The sequence below is a fragment of the Balaenoptera ricei genome, chromosome 18 (assembly GCF_028023285.1).
Source record: "Balaenoptera ricei isolate mBalRic1 chromosome 18, mBalRic1.hap2, whole genome shotgun sequence".
In the NCBI taxonomy this organism is placed as follows: Eukaryota; Metazoa; Chordata; class Mammalia; order Artiodactyla; family Balaenopteridae; genus Balaenoptera; species Balaenoptera ricei.
In genome coordinates, this window is record NC_082656.1 from 6120109 (window position 1) to 6136202 (window position 16094).

At 39.4% G+C, this 16094-nt stretch overlaps 1 protein-coding gene across 1 annotated transcript; it reads left to right on the top strand.

Annotated features, from left to right (window-relative positions):
- The first annotated feature begins 14 nt into the window (after nucleotides 1-14).
- On the top strand, nucleotides 15-12696 carry POMP (proteasome maturation protein). The gene is made up of 6 exons (XM_059902980.1): nucleotides 15-123; nucleotides 2719-2816; nucleotides 4543-4603; nucleotides 6422-6523; nucleotides 8228-8321; nucleotides 12527-12696. The coding sequence occupies exons 1-6, from the start codon at nucleotides 121-123 to the stop codon at nucleotides 12592-12594; spliced, it is 426 nt and encodes a 141-aa protein (XP_059758963.1). The 5' UTR covers nucleotides 15-120; the 3' UTR covers nucleotides 12595-12696.
- The last annotated feature ends 3398 nt before the right edge of the window (nucleotides 12697-16094 follow it).

Consider the following 16094-nt stretch of genomic DNA (forward strand, 5'->3'; position numbering starts at 1 on the left):
TCCTCGCCCGGACGGACGCACTTCCGGCGGATGTGGGGGGGGCAACCCCGGAAACGGAAGTGAGCCGCGGGGTCGTCTGACGGTAACGGGCTGAGGAGCTGTTCGCGGAGCGAGTTGAAGATGGTGAGTGAGACCCTGGGTGACACGAGTGGCCTGCGGGCTCGGGTCCGTGGGCGCAGGGGCAGGCCGCCGCTCCCCAGCCCGTTCCCCGGTGGCGGCGGCGGGAGGAGGAGGCCGGCCTCGGGCGCCATGATTTGTCGAGTCACGGGGTCCGGGGGTTCGTGGCCGCCGCCTGGGTAGGGCTCCGGCGCTGGTCCCGCGAGCGGCGCCTCGGCTTCATCCTTTCCCACCGCCTCCTCTCTCCCACCCCCAAGTCCCCCAGTCGGCCCCGACCCCGGTCCCTTCCCGTAGTTGGCGCCGAGCCGGAAAGGACATCCCCAAAAGTGCAACGGTCTGGGGTGCGGCGCGGCCGACTACCCCTCCCCCGAGGGGAGGACCTTTGGGAGCCGAGTGCCCGACATCCTCACCCACCCCTGACCCTTGGAACTGCCTTGATAACAAACCCACAGCTGTAGGTCGCATTTCCATCACTCAGCTTTACTCCACAAACATTTTTGGGAGCTCGTAGTATGGCACGTGTTGGAGGGGGGAAAATTGGATAGTTGCTACTCCCCGTTTGTCAGTATTAGTGGATCTCCTCCTGCCCCGCCCCTTCTCTCTTTTTAACTTAGAAGTTTGATATTTGGGAGAGATTTTTGAACCGTCATTGCTCGCGACTCTGATACCACCAGTACTGCTGCTGGGCCATCCAAATCTAGAAAGTTTCTGTTGGTAAACACTGCTGAGCATAGTAAAGAGGTTTTAGAAACACCCTCAAGTAACTTTTAACTCAGTTAACTCAAGTGTTAACTCAGGTGTTAACATTTTTAACTCAATTAACTCAAGTGTTAACCTCAATTAACTCAAGTGTTAATTAACTTCATAGATTTGTTTTCCTCTGCTACTTTATTAGAAATATCATGTACTGATTCTGATGTTTTACAGGAGGGAATTGGGAAAGTGATAACAGTAGATCCCAGAGATCAGAATCACCCTTTTCTTTGTGTGTAGAAGAAACTTTTCTTCCTTTCCTCTACAATAAAGCAGTCTGGGAGGAGGAGAACCTTTATGTAGGAAAGTAACAGAAGGTAGTTTTGGAAAGGTACAATCATACAACGCTGGTCCTGGAAGGAGTTCAGGCAGCTGGAAGGATGAGTAAACAGGGCCAGGGAGGTTCTGTGCTTTCATCAGGTTAGCGGCATGCACACTAGATTTCAGCTTCTTTTCCTAATTAACCATGACTTCTACGTGGGAGAGTTGAAACCTGTTGTACAGCTTCTTGAGTTCCAGGCTTCGGAGGCAAGACATTGACAGACCAGTGAGAGAGGTTTTTGTTTTTCGTTTTGTTTTGTTTTTTTAACAGCTTTGGTGAGGAAAATTGCTTATCAGGCAAATCTTGCTGTGCAGAATTGGAAAATAGAACAGGCTAGAGGCAGCGCTGTTAACATTATCCAGGTGTGAGAGCCTGGACTGGGGTGGTAGATTGAAGGAACCTGGGACAGGGTGCGGTACCTGACCTAGTAAAATATACAGATAAAGTAAAACATAAATTTAAAAAGCTGGCTTCTCAGAATAGTTTCTCCTAGAAGAGTGTAACACTCCAAACTACCTGCAGCTGTTTTACATTTTCCTGCAGAATAGCAGGGATGATGTATTTCAGCAACTAGTAACTTAAACTCAGCATCTTGTGTTTTATCTATGGTAACATGTATTACATTTTAATTGCATGTTTACTGTATCTTCATTAGATTAAGCCCTGGAAGACAGATATGTATCTTCAGTATCTAGTAGAGAACCTGCCACATAGTAGATATTTAATAAATATTTGGTGATTAAATTATAGTATAAATGAGTAGGGTGACAATGCAGCGGTACCAAATATACCGTGAGTCTTTGTTTTTATTTCTTTTTATTTATACCATCCTGATTAGATACATTCGTTTTTCATAGGTAGTACCCTCTTATGGGAACCAAATACTTTCGAAATTCCCTTTTTTTCTTAGCTTCTGTGACTACTCTCTTCTAGTTGTTCTCTCTGTTCTTAATCCCATTTTCCTTGTTCTTCCTTGTCCATAAGGAATGGTATTCCCCAAGATTCTGCCCGCAACATTTTTCATTCTGTGCCAATCATTCTAACCTAAGGGAGGGATCTTTCCAATGAAAGTAAATCTGATCATGCCATAACCCTTCAGAGGCTCTCTATTTCAGAATAAAACAGAAGTTTCTTTGCATATTTAAGCCTTTTCATTTTTTCTTTTTGCCAGCCTTTACTGCTCTACTCAGACATGTAGTTAGCTGGTCATCTCAAACTACTTGTAGCTTGTTCATTTATATTTTTATACTTTTACCCATGTTCTTTTTTTACTTGAATGCCTTTCAGTCTGACAACACTCAGAGATCAACTCAGGAATCCTTCCTACCCCAAATTCGATTTTATTCACTGAACCATGTATATTCCTCTACTATAATGCTAAGGTTCATGGTACTTGTCTAGACTGGGCCCTTTGAGGGCAAAGACCTTATCTTTTCTTTCCAGTGCTTAAACAGTGTTTTTTACATAGATGTTCAGTGTTTTTTTGAACTGTTTATATTTAATAGTGTTTTCCCTTTGTGTTGTAGAATGCCAGAGGACTTGGATCTCAGCTAAAGGACAGTATTCCAGTTACTGAACTTTCAGCAAGTGCACCTTTTGAAAGTCATGATCTTCTTCGAAAAGGGTATATGGGGGAATTGTGACTTTGACTTTGTTATGATAAAATGTGAATTATTTCTCACAGTATTCTTTAAATATTTTGATAGGCCATAAATGTATATTTAATTTAGGAGGTAGCAAGTAATACACTTTAGACTAGGGGAGGAGGGGGAGGGTAGGATTGGATGTGTTCTATAGTGGAAGAAGCATCTTATCAGAGTAGTAGGTTCCCAGGAGAGGGCGTCTTCCTAGGAGATGTTACCCAGTAGCATGATTTGGTAGGATTCTTCTTTGTGCTGCTGATAACTTGGAGAGCCATTTGTCTCTTTATCTTATTAACTACTGGAGTAATTGACTTTTCTTTGGGAGACACTAGAACATAGCAGTAAAGAGCGTGGACTCTGGGTTTTGGTCCTGGCTCCGCCATTTACTAGATGTGTGCCTGTGGGCAGGTTAGTTAATTGTTCTACGTCTCAGTGTCCACACCTGTGAAATAAGGCTAGTAATAGCATATATGTTATTTTGAATGAGCTAGCACATGGAAAATACTTAGACCAGTACATGGCATTAGTAAGCACTGGGTAAGTCTTAGCTGCTCTTATTTTTCTTTTCTAGCTTCAGTACAGTTATACCCCTTCCCTCGATTTTCTTTATTTTTCTATATGTTTGGGTCTGAATTTCTAGTACTGGTCCTTTTCCTTGGCAGATTGTTTTTCTGCTTAATCAAATAAGGATAATGCTTTCCTCCCCCCTGTGTATGTACTGTGTTTTGAATTTTTGAATTTTATATCTAATTTTAAGGTGTTTAGTCTTACTGTCTTAGACTATCATTTTAATATTGGTCTCTGGGAGCAGACATAATACCTTATTATTGTCTTTTCATTCTGTAGTAAAAGATGCACTATATTGCCTTTGGAATTGGCAATAGTATAGTATAATCAGATTTATAAGCTAGCCAGTAACCAATGTGGGTGATTTGTTTTTTTTTGTTGTTGTTTTCACATGAAATGCTTCTTTTTCTTCCCAGTTAGACTGTAAGATTGCCATGAGCAGAGCCATTATCAAATTCCACTTTGCGGATAATGTTCTGTACAAAGATAGTATTCAGTAAACGATTGTTGCAGGATTTCTAAGGTTTCCTTCAGCTCTCAGATCCTGGTTTGGACAATGAGATAGTCATCTTTATATATCTAGGGTGATAAAGACCAGCGGCCTGGTTTTAGCTGTATATCACCTAATATGGTACTTTATACATAGTAGGTGTTTGGTAAATGTCAAACAGATTGTTCAACATGTGTTTACCAAAAATATATTAACTATTGAATATGCATTAGATCTGAACAAAAGAGGCTTAGATATTTTATATAATACAAGAATCATGTCATCAGAGTAATAGTATTAAACATACTTTATTAAATTTCTTCTAGATACAGGGCATCATTTAGCACCATTTTTGGGGGAGTTCTCCCCAGTGAATTGAAGTCTTGACCACCAGTGTCTATAATAGATGCATTTAAAACAATATTCAGTAAATTTGACTTCTTGTCTTCCTTTTGGTGTATAGTTCTATGAATTTTAAAACATGTGTTAATTCCCAGAACCACCACCACCACACTCAGGGTACAGAACAGGTTACTCATTCCCCCAAAACTCCCTTGTGCCATTTATTTATACTACAACAGTGATAGATGTGATTTTGAGCTCTAGGTATTCAGTAATATATAATCTCCATCTTAAATGTTTATTTTCAGTTTTTCTTATGTGAAAAATGAACTTCTGCCCAGTCATCCTCTTGAATTATCAGAAAAAAATGTAAGTATGTTACCTGTGTTTTTATTTTTATCGTCTAGCAGAAAAATATTTTTAATAATACCTGATTAAGACACTTCTGGTGTTGAGCATTTAACCATGAAGAACTTGAGGCCTTGTTTTCAATATCCTAATCTTTGAGTTATCATTGTATTGCTTCACTAAAGCTCCCTTTCTACACATTCTTCTTTGTCTTTTTTATAGACATTTCTAGAGGTTAGTCCACCTTTCCATTCCTTTCATATGTTCTCCTTTGATGATCCCATTTTCTTTTATATTTTTCCCCTGCCATTTTTGCTGTTGATCTTCCCAAGCCCGTATCTCTAGCCTTGATCTCTTTTTCAGACCCTGCATTTCCAGGTTACTGCTGGGCACAGTAGGTGCACAGGTGAATATGACGTAGTCCCCATCCTTAAGGGGCTGCAAATTTCATGGGAGGATAAGCAGTGGATAGGGGCTTCATAAAGTGTTGTAGAGGACCAGGGATGGAGCAACCACCTGTGGAAAGCTGTCTAGAAGAGGGCATTTGAACAGTTTTAGAACAGTATTAACCAGATAAATAGGTGGGGAAAGGTTATTCCACAGAGGGTATAGCTTGTACAGATGTCCTAAAGACCACCTAAAGGGTTTCTAAATAACGCATTCAGAGCAAGGAGCAGGAGGTGTCTTACTACTTGGGGATGATGGTGCAGTGTTACCCAGTTAACAGGAAGCCGACCTATTCCGTTTTTCTTGTTTTGTTTTGTTTCCCCCCTCTTCAGCAAGGGGAAAGATTTTTCGTTAAGAAAGAGTAGAACAAATAATTTGATGATGAAATTGAAGTTCAAATTAGACGAGAAAATAAAGGGGCCCCTGGCTGCTTTTGCTGCATTCTGGTTTCATGCTCAGAAGATGACTTGAGAAGGTTGTTTTTCAGAGACTTCAGATTAGCCATAGGAAACATATAAATCAGGTTTATGGGAGAAAAAGCTGATAAGGATAGCTCGTTTTGATGAATAAGTGAACTACATCATAGATGACCCAGTAGACCAAAAGACTAGGCCAGAACTTCAAGAAAAACAAAGAGGTGAATGTGAAGTTCTGCATTTGGGTTCAAAAGATAAATTATACATATTTAGATGGGGTAAACCTGACTTGTTTTTTAGAAGTAGTATCAGTGCTTAGTAAAAGTATGATTCCAGAATAAAATTGCTTATTAGTACCCAAGACAAATTGGACAGACTTCAGAGTTTGGGTTTCTTTTTTCCCCCAGACCCAATTACTCAAAAAGGTGGAGTTTAAGCATTGTAGTTTAATTAACAGGACCATATAATGGGTCTGATTATTTCTTTGATGAAATCCTTTGAAGTAGATACTTTCATACTTAGAAATTTCTTATTAATTATTGTCCTGTATCAAACTGTTTCTGGATCTGAGGTTATTTATACGTTTTCTTTGCTCTACCAGTTTTGCAGTAATTCTAATCAAAAGCTAGAGGTGATCAGGGTTTTGTTTGCTTGCATAATCATAATCAAAATATGATTATGCTTTGTAAATACACTTTTGAAATATGAAAAACATTCCCTTAATGTATTAGTTCTGTAAATCTAAATTTTAGGTGGTAATTTTACACCAGTGAAGGACACCTGCATGCCAGGTAAAATATAGACATACATATTCTAAAATTTTTCAAAGAAATCAGTGAAAATACTTCGTTTTTATTTCAGTTAATGGATATTGAAATCCTTCCTCTGAGTATTGTGTCACATGCGTATCAGTGCTAACTGTTTTGAAAGCAGAATGTTGAGTGTAACATTTAAAATTACATTGTTGTCTTTGTAGTTCCAGCTCAACCAAGATAAAATGAACTTTTCCACACTGAGAAACATCCAGGGTCTATTTGCTCCATTAAAACTACAAATGGAATTCAAGGCAGTGCAGCAGGTGGGTTTATGAATGTCAGTTTGTATGCATCCCACCTGTGTGTTGATATCAGCTGTACAAACAGCTGTACAAACCTTACCTTCTCTTCTCCCCTACAACCTATCCTACTTTCCCCCTTTTAGGATATGACCTTGATTTCTGCTTCATAGAGAAAAGAAGCTCTGAAATGGAAAACTCCTTTAAATTATAGGCTCAGTGTCTGACGACTTACCTGTGTTCACTTTCATGTTTTTCTGCTTTGGGAGGTTACATTGAATCTGAGATGCCTCTAGGAATATCCAGGTGGAGGTATCTAGTAGGCAGGTTGTATATTGCTGAATATACCTGTTGCTTAGGAAGAAGATCTTCAGAAATGTCCTTCCAGGTGTGTAAGAACTGTCCCCCCATCTGTGCTCTGGATTCTGTCACATCACACTACATTGATTCCAGTGATTGCTGTACAACTAACAAAGAACAGAAAAACTGAAAATTTGGTTTGGCTACATTAAAGTTTGTTGGGTACAAGCTATGTGCCAGTGACTATATATGTATACTTTACACTGCATCATGCTACAGGTTTGAGAGGAAGGTGCTACTATCCTAGTTCACAGATACGGAAACAGGGTGAGACAAGTCAGGTAACTTAGGCAAAGCCTAAGTAAGTAATAAAAGCAGAATTTGAATCCAGATCTCTCTGACTCTACAGCCCATGCATTCTCCACTGTACTTAGATACTAGTCTGCAGTATATGTATTTAATAATTGAAAAAAGTACATAATATTAGTTCACAATGGCATTGTGGTTTTTAAAGTCCCACAGGTGACTTTGATCTTCATTTTTCGTTACCACTACTGTTTTTTGGTTTTTTTAAATTAATTAATTAGTTTATTTTTGGCTGCGTTAGGTCTTCGTTGCTGCATGGGCTTTCTCTAGTTGTGGCGAGTGGGGGCTACTCTTCGTTGCGGTGCGTGGGCTTCTCATTGCGGTGGCTTCTCTTGTTGCAGAGCACGGGCTCTAGGCATGCTGGCTTCAGCAGTTATGGCACGCAGGCTCAGTAGTTGTGGCTTGTGGGCTCTAGAGCGCGGGCTCAGTAGTTGTGGCGCACGGGCTTAGTTGCTCCGCGGCATGTGGGATCTTCCCAGACCAGGGATCAAACCCGTGCCCCTTGCATTGGCAGGCGGATTCTTAACCACTGTGCCACCAGGGAAGTCTCTATCAGTACTGTTTTAAAGGGTCATAACTTAAACATTTGTGTGAGCAATACAGAACAACATAAAAAATGAATAATTGGTTTACTAAATAGAATAATGCTCTCACTGAGTTGGAATTTCTTCAGGAATTTGATCATCCCACGTTTATTAGGAACAAAGAATGGTGTTAGGCTCTAGGATTTTGCATTTCATCACATGGTATGTGCTTTGGTTTTCCTGGACAGAAGCAAAGCCCTCAAATATGAGCAAACCTGATGGGATTATTAAGTGTTAGTAAAAAGCATTCAGTTTCAGTGTATATATTTTGCGTAAAGTGTTGAGGAATTTTTAAAATTTTGGTTTGGGTCTTAAATGTGAACTTGCGTGTTAAATTGATTAACCCACATTGGTTAAATTGATATGTTACTTAGTTTTGTGAATTTTACAAATAAAGAATGAAGAATGTGAAATTTGGTCATGTATATTTTTTCCCCTTGGTTTTTTCTAATTTTGCCTTTTTATACTTTTCCTGAAGGTTCAGCGTCTTCCATTTCTTCCAAGCTCAAACCTTGCATTGGATATTTTGAGGGGTAATGATGAGACTATTGGATTTGAAGATATTCTTAATGGTAAGTGTCATTCCATACCTTTTTATAGAGCCCCAGTAATGTACAAGACAACAGCAGCAGATGAAACATACAGCGTCTTTTTCCTCGTGGAGTTTATAGCTGATTGAATTCATTTGTGTTTATTCAATGAAATAAGATAAAATTTAATGGTAATAACTGTTCTTTAACTGGTTTTAAAAGTGAAAATTATTTATGGAGTTCTGAGATTATAGTCATTTCGGTCAACTAATGACAGTCATTCCTTTCATATCCTGAGGATAAAGTCTGATGTGTGAGTCCAATACAATATTCATAGGGTAGCTTAACCAAGGATTGTTGTTGCACTCTTCAGAACGTTTGTGGGATGTGGCTAGTTTTAAAAACAACTGGAAAAAATAAGATCAGAGTTTTCTTTAAAAAATACCCACCCTGTCCTGCTAAGTAATTGTTGTGTTTCTATAGATGGTGAATAGTAAAGAAGAGTCTGTCATTTTTAACAGAATTATCTGGATGATTATATTATGTATGACATAAATGACTTTTAAGTAAGAGCAATACATGCAGCATCCGTTATTTTTTTCTGGTTCTGAGGAAGGCAAACAAATACAATTCTGTCCAGTATTACCTCTGTTCATTATGCCTCAGCAGTTTAGGAGAAATGGAAAAACCCAACAGGATTAAATTGTATTACTTATGCTTGGCTGCTAATGTCCAGTAACGAGATGCTGTGGACGCAGCGGAAGTCTCATGAGCCTCCTCTTTGAGAATCTTCCTCAAGGGGACTTTCTGAATGCAGGAAAACCTGGAGTTCCTAAGCTTTTACATTGAATTTAGACCTCATTTAAAATTAGTAAGGTGATAGCCCGGGTTTATAATTATCTTTTAGTTATAAAAATGCACTCATTTAAAAATCAGCCTCTGTAAAGTCATGTGATAAAAAAGGGAGAGGGACTTACTGAGCATTTATTCAGTCAGTAAAATAATTGTTATATGTCAGGCACTGGGCTAGGCTTTGAATATATGATGGTGAAAAAAACAAAACATCTGTGCTTTCTAATGGGGGAGGTAAACATTAACAGATAAAACACAAACATGTAGTTACAAACAGTGATTAAATTCTAGGAATAAAAAGGGTAGGTGTATAGTTTGTTGTTGGGTAGGAGGGTCAGGCACCTCTGGGAATATGACATATAAATTGATTCCTGAAAGATACATGAATTAGTTGAGCTAAAAGTAGAGGGAAGAGTATTTCAGACAGAAGAAGCTGTATGTCCAGGGTCTCTTACCTGAGAACAGCCGAAGCGCTCTGAAGGGTTTATTTCACTTAAAAGCTCACAAGTTAGCCCTCTGTGGTTTCATGGATGCTGGCAGAGACCGACTCCTCGAGACAAAGAGCAGTTTGTTATTCACAGCAGTGGCAGAAGCCAGAGCAGCAGCTTTTCTGTTGGGTCCCTGAGCCCCAGTTCCCACAGGGCAGCAAGAAGAGGGTTAGATGAAACCTGCATATAGAGTGTATTTTGTTACAGTAAGGGGAACCCCCTGTTCAGGGCACCTGAATCTTATAAATGGGCAGTCAGCCTGCCTGTTCTGTGCCCCAAGGGCAACACGATATCTCTTTAGAAACAGCCTTGGAAAGAGAGTCCAGAACAAAGGCAGACAGTGCCTCTGCTTCCAAGACTTGCGGAATCAAGAAAGGCTTCTAGAGAACTGTCTCTCAACACACATAAGAACATGTTAAGAAGGCCTATGCAGCTGGAGTGTTTTGAGGGAAGTGGAAAGTAGAATAAGGTGAGGTTGAAAAGCCAGGCAGGTACAGAGGAGCCGGAGCCTTGCAGACCATAAAAAGTTTATTCAGAATGCAACAGAAAGCCATTGAGTGATTTTTTTTTTCTTTTGACATCTGAAGACTGTAACTTTATTTTATTTTTTTCTTCAGCTCTTTTTTTTTTTTTTTCAGTTTATAATCTTTATTTTTGAATTTTATTTTTTTAAACAGCAGGTTCTTATTAGTTATCTATTTTATGCATATTACTGTATATGTGTCAATCCCAGTCTCCCAATTCATCCCACCACCACCACCCCGCCCCCCTTCCGACATTCCCCCCTTGGTGTCCATACCCATTGAGTGATTTTAAGCTGTGACGTGTGATAGAATTTCAGAGTTAGAAAGCTGACTAGCTGTCTTGTGGACATCTTTATATATTCACTCCTTGCATCTGTAAGGCAGCTAAGAACTGGAACGATCCTCTGTTTAGGCGGGTGGTTTCGTCAGGACGAGGTCACTGTGCTGCACTTCGGGTAGCGTCCCCTTGTGGGGACTGTGACTTTGTGATTCGTGGACAGTTTGTGGCTTCACCTTCGGGCCTTGCCGTAGCTGTTCCTTCTGCTTAGAACACTTCTGCCCTCGCTCTTCAGATCCCAGTTGAAATGTCACTCCTTCAGAGACCGCCCAGTCTAGAGCAGTCCCCGCCACCCTGCCACCTCATTTGCATTCTTCGCTTCTCACTGTTTCAGTATCTTTCTTGTTTCTTATTTGTTTTCCTCAACATAAATACAGGCCTCATGAGAGCTGGGGACTTTGTCTTGTTAACTCTTGTGTCTCCAGTGCCTCATAAGGTGCTTAATCCATGGTGAGTGTTGAAAGCTGTTGCTCACCACACTCTCCTCATCACATTTGACCCAGAAGGAATTTTAAAGTCTGTAATGAGGGAGTAGTGTGTTAATCTAAGCGTGATATGAAGACTAGTCAACTGTGATGAAAATCTGCATAATTCTCCAATTTACATTTTTTAAAGTGTTGGAGGTGATCAGGGTTTTGTTTGCTTGCTCATCAGAGAAGTGCTTGGCCAAGAAAAATCTGCACATTATATTTTAAGGAAGGGAAGAGAATGTGAGGAAGGCAGTAAGAAAGTCACAACTGGACTATTTCTTAATGCTGAAAGCGGCCTTCCGTTTTCTCTAGTTCTGTCACTTTAAGATGAGGGAACTGAGACTGACCAAGAGGCCCGGTCCTCCCTGGGAGTCTCACGGGCCAGGGCCTTGCTTACATGGTGTGCTGTCTTCTGGTGCAAGTGATTTATTTAATAAGCACGTATTTTACTGAAGTCAAAAGCTTTAAAAAGGAGAGTTTAAAAGGAAAGTTGTTATTATATAAATAAGGATATTCTTTGTTTTAAAATGGAAAACATTACAGCTCAGACTCAAGTCCTCCATGTTTACCCCAAACCCATTTCTCTCCCTCCTTCCCTATTTGCCTGCTGCTTGCTGCTTTTAGTTAGTGTATGTCCTTCCAGACTTTTTTCTGTGTGTCTTCGTACAAATATATATAATCAGAAAATATCTGACGTTGCTTTGTGTATATTTTTTTATCACAATTGGTATCATACTGTGTCTATCTTATGGTAGTAGGTGTGCTGCATCAATACATGTATTGAGTCTTCTCTCTTATTAACACAAAACAGTGCTGCAGCAAACATCTTTGTTCTTTGTACTCATGTGCTGACATACTTTTTTTAATTTGGGTTTTGGATGCCTGTTGTATACATAGCCATTTACTCTATTAATAATTGTAACAGTATCAGTTGTTGCTAAGGTTACTTTGTTGTGTGACAAATGTCAAGAGTAGAGATTGCTGAACTAATGTGACGCAGTAATCTCCAGTCTCTTAGGAGATCCAATGAGGAAACATCCAAATTGATCTGTTACTCTTGGTAATCATTATTTTAATGATTATTTATTTTTACAAACTGATTTTACAGTTTATTTCGTTGGGTATTTATTCTGTTTCTTGTCCTGTGTGGAGGAGAAGAGGCTTTGTTTGTTTGTAGGAAGCTTAATGTTGTTATTTATTTTAAAAACTCTTAGGTGCATTATTGCAGTTAAAGTAAGACTTTTGTCTGACTCATCAGTACAGACAAGAGAGTGAAGATTTTTAAGGTTTTCTTGCTCTAGAATTCTGGTTTGTGTATATATGTATTTGCAACAGAGCACAGAGTGATAGAAATAAAATGGGTTTTGCAAATTAGATTATGGATTGTTTAATCTCTTAGAGATCGTTCCTAGAGTCAACTGGAAAGCACTGGAAAACTTAAGAACTTTGAAAAAGAATTTATTCAATCTGTATTTTCTTTTACAATCACCTGAATTGAGGTATACTTGACATACGGTAGAATGCACCCATTTTAAGTGTCCAGTTCTTTAATATGTTTGTTTTTGTTTGTTTTCAGACCCGTCACAAAGTGAACTAATGGGAGAACCACATTTGATGGTTGAATATAAGCTCGGTTTACTGTAATGCACTGTGCTGTTCATGGAAATAGAGGGGCTGCATCTTGTTTATAGTCGTTTTTTACTATAATTTGACGTGCACAACATTAAAAGTACTGACACATGAGAATTTTTGCCTAAGTAGTATCTGTGATCATTTGAAATTATTTGGGTCTTTGGTTTATGTGATAATTGAAGGCACTAAAGGGAGATGGTTTTAAAACTTCTAATTTATATTAAAACAATAGCCTTCTATGTCTTTAAAAAAATGTTGCTAATTAATGTCATAAAACTATGCACAGGTTCCAATTCAGCCTATTTTCTAGTTATTTCATAAATTTAATTTTGAATAACCATTATTGGTATTTGAGTGTGCAAACTTCATAGTAGCATCTTTCAGAATAAACATCTGTTCAGTGGCAGCATTTCAAAGTAAGTACAAAATAAGAGTATTATATTTTACCTTGTTTCAGTATAGTCCATTAATACCCATAAGAATAACACTTGCTTTATTGTTGCTACTTTAGAATTATAACTACATTCTTTGATTCTTTCAGGTTGAAAAGTGCAAGTTCAGAGGTTTTGGTTTTGGTCTTGTCTTTAAAGTGAAAAATTAAGTAAAACAATCAGCAGATGTCAATTAAACTGTAGTACTGCATAGATTAATATATCATAAGATGCTTAAATTAAAAAAAGAAAAAACATTCATGTACACACACAACTATTCATGAACAAATTCCATAATAGTTTATTTAAAAATAAATCTTCCCTATGGTGGTTCTTTCTTTTTTATTTTTTTATTTTTTTATTTTTTGGCTGTGTTGGGTCTTCGTTTCTATGCGAGGGCTTTCTCTAGTTGTGGCAAGCGGGGGCAACTCTTCATCACGGTGCGCGGGCCTCTCACTGTCGCGGCCTCTCTTGTTGCGGAGCACAGGCTCCAGACACGCAGGCTCAGTAGTTGTGGCTCACGGGCCTAGTTGCTCCGCGGCATGTGGGATCTTCCCAGACAAGGGCTCGAACCCGTGTCCCCTGCATTGGCAGGCAGATTCTCGACCACTGCCACCACCAGGGAAGCCCCAGTGGTTCTTTCTTAATAAGGTATTTTTTTATGGACCTAGTATACAAAAATTAAACATTATCAATTTCTCAGGAGTATTTTTATTGTCTAAGTCACTGATTTATGACTGAAGGCAGTGTTTACCCTCCCCACTGGGAGTGGGGGGGGGGTCATTTAACAATGTCTAGAGAAATTTCTGGTTGTCACAACTTTGGGGAGGGTTTCCAACTGGCATCTAGTGCAAGGACGCCAGGGATGCTGCTAAACATCCTACGGTAAAAAGTGCTCCTGACCGTTTAGGTTGAGTTTAAAACTGTCTTTGCCAACACAGTATTTGCCAACCCACTTTACACTTAAATTATGAGAAAATATAGAAATAACGAAGGTTCACTAATTGATTGTTTCTAAATGTGTTCTCTTTCAACTAATTAACAAAGTTGGAGATTTCTGTACCTTAGTTTTACGAATAGTAGATACTCTTCCTGACCAGTAGAAGGTACTATGAAATTAATGAACATAGTTTAAGTGGAAAAGCTGATACTTTAAACACAGAAATTGGTAATCATGATTAGTGCTTATTCTCTGAAGGTCTTCATGCTTCCCCCCTCTCCTTTTCTTCTTTTACCTTCTTTGTGTTTACACCCATGATCCTTATCCCTGGGTGTGTGTAAAATCACCTGGAAATCTTGTGAAAAGATTTTGGTGTCAGGGTCTGAATCTTAGAAATTCCAGAATGACGAGTCAGGAAGTCCACTTTTGAAAAGCTCTCCAGGGATGAGAACCTTTGATTCATATGCTTGCTTTCACCTTTATAGTAATAACATTCATTAGCATCAGTTAATTCTTCCCGTGTACCTCAGTGCTGGAAAGTTTGCTAATAGTCTCTGCAAACTACAGTGTGTGCCTGGAGTTGGGATGATTTGGGTTCCTTCATAAGAGTAAATTGCAGGTTCCTCTGAGATACTTTGCCTAGGTGCCAGACTCTTCAGTTAGGCATTTTTTCTTTCAGATGCTGTGGGGTTTTTTTTAAGGAATTAGTTTAGTATTTTGGGGGTTTAAGAGATACTTAACAGGTTGGTGCCTGATTAAAATTAATTTTATTAGCACTAAAATGATAAAATTCACAATAAAAGATATAAACATACTTAATGGACTATAATGTAGTTCTGTGTTACTTTTTAAAATATATATGTGAATAAAGGAATTTGTGGGTTTTATTGTCTCAAAGCATTGGGTGGGTTGGCAAATAACTGAGCACTGTTTGGCACATCATGGGATGGCTCTTTCACTAGACACGTCTCTTCAATCCTACCCTCTGTACAAAATATAAATGATAGGCTTATCATTTTTTATTAATTTTTCTTTTTGCAGTGGGTTTTATCCCTCTTTCAGGAGTACACATAAATATAACCCAGTGCTTTCCTGCATTTTGTTACTCCTTTGAATGCAGACATTTCAAGAATGTAGAAAATTGTCTGAACAAGTAGATTACTTTTGAAAAGCTGAAAGACTGTATAGTTTATAATCTTCCACTGGAGTCTACAATTGCTGAATCTAAGTTTAACCAAATTTTGACTTGATATTTCAATAAAGCTAAACCTAAAATGTGATACTTCATTGAACTTATTTAGCTCATGATTTCAAAGTTGAAATTCAGGTTCCTTCAAGTACAGCAAATCCTTAATTAAGAACCCATACCTTGCTGGGGGCAGTGGCCAAGATGGCAGAGGAGAAAGTCCCTGAACTCACCTCCTCCCATGGGCATGCCCAAATGACAACTGTTTACAGAGCAGCTGTCTATGGAAACAACCTGAAGACGTAACAGAAAAGATTTTCCACAATTAAAAACATAAAGAAGGAAGCACGAGTCGGGTAGGAAGGACAGAGATACAGTACATCAGGACCTACACCCCCAGGTTGGTGAGAAAGTGGGAGGAATATCACAATTATAGAGATCCTCCCCAAGGAGCAAGGGGCTTGAGCCCATTGGACTCCCCAGCCTGGGGGTCCTCCACCAGGAAAATGAGCCCCCGGAACATCTGGCTTCGAAAACCAATGGGGCTTATGTTCAGAAGAGCCAGAGGGCTACAGGAGACAGACTTCACTCTGAAAAGGTAAATGCAATCTGACTCCCAGTGTAGACGTTAATTTGAAAGGACAAAGGGTCAGACCTGCTTGCTGATCTTGGATCCAAGAAGGCAGGAGGCAACTGGGACTCCCCCTGCGGAGAGATGCTGGCAGCATCCATTTTGGGGAACTTGTTTTACCACAATAACACCAGCATCGTGAAGCTCCATTTTGGAATTCTCACGTCCTGTTAGTGCCAGGGACCTGGTCCCACCTATCAGTGGGCCAGCAGCAACCGTGTGCCCCCCTGGGTCAAATACCCAACCACATGGGAAGCCTACCTTGCCCTCTGGCAGGTAGAAGCCACTGCACAAGGCACAACCTCGCAACCACATGGGTCAGGG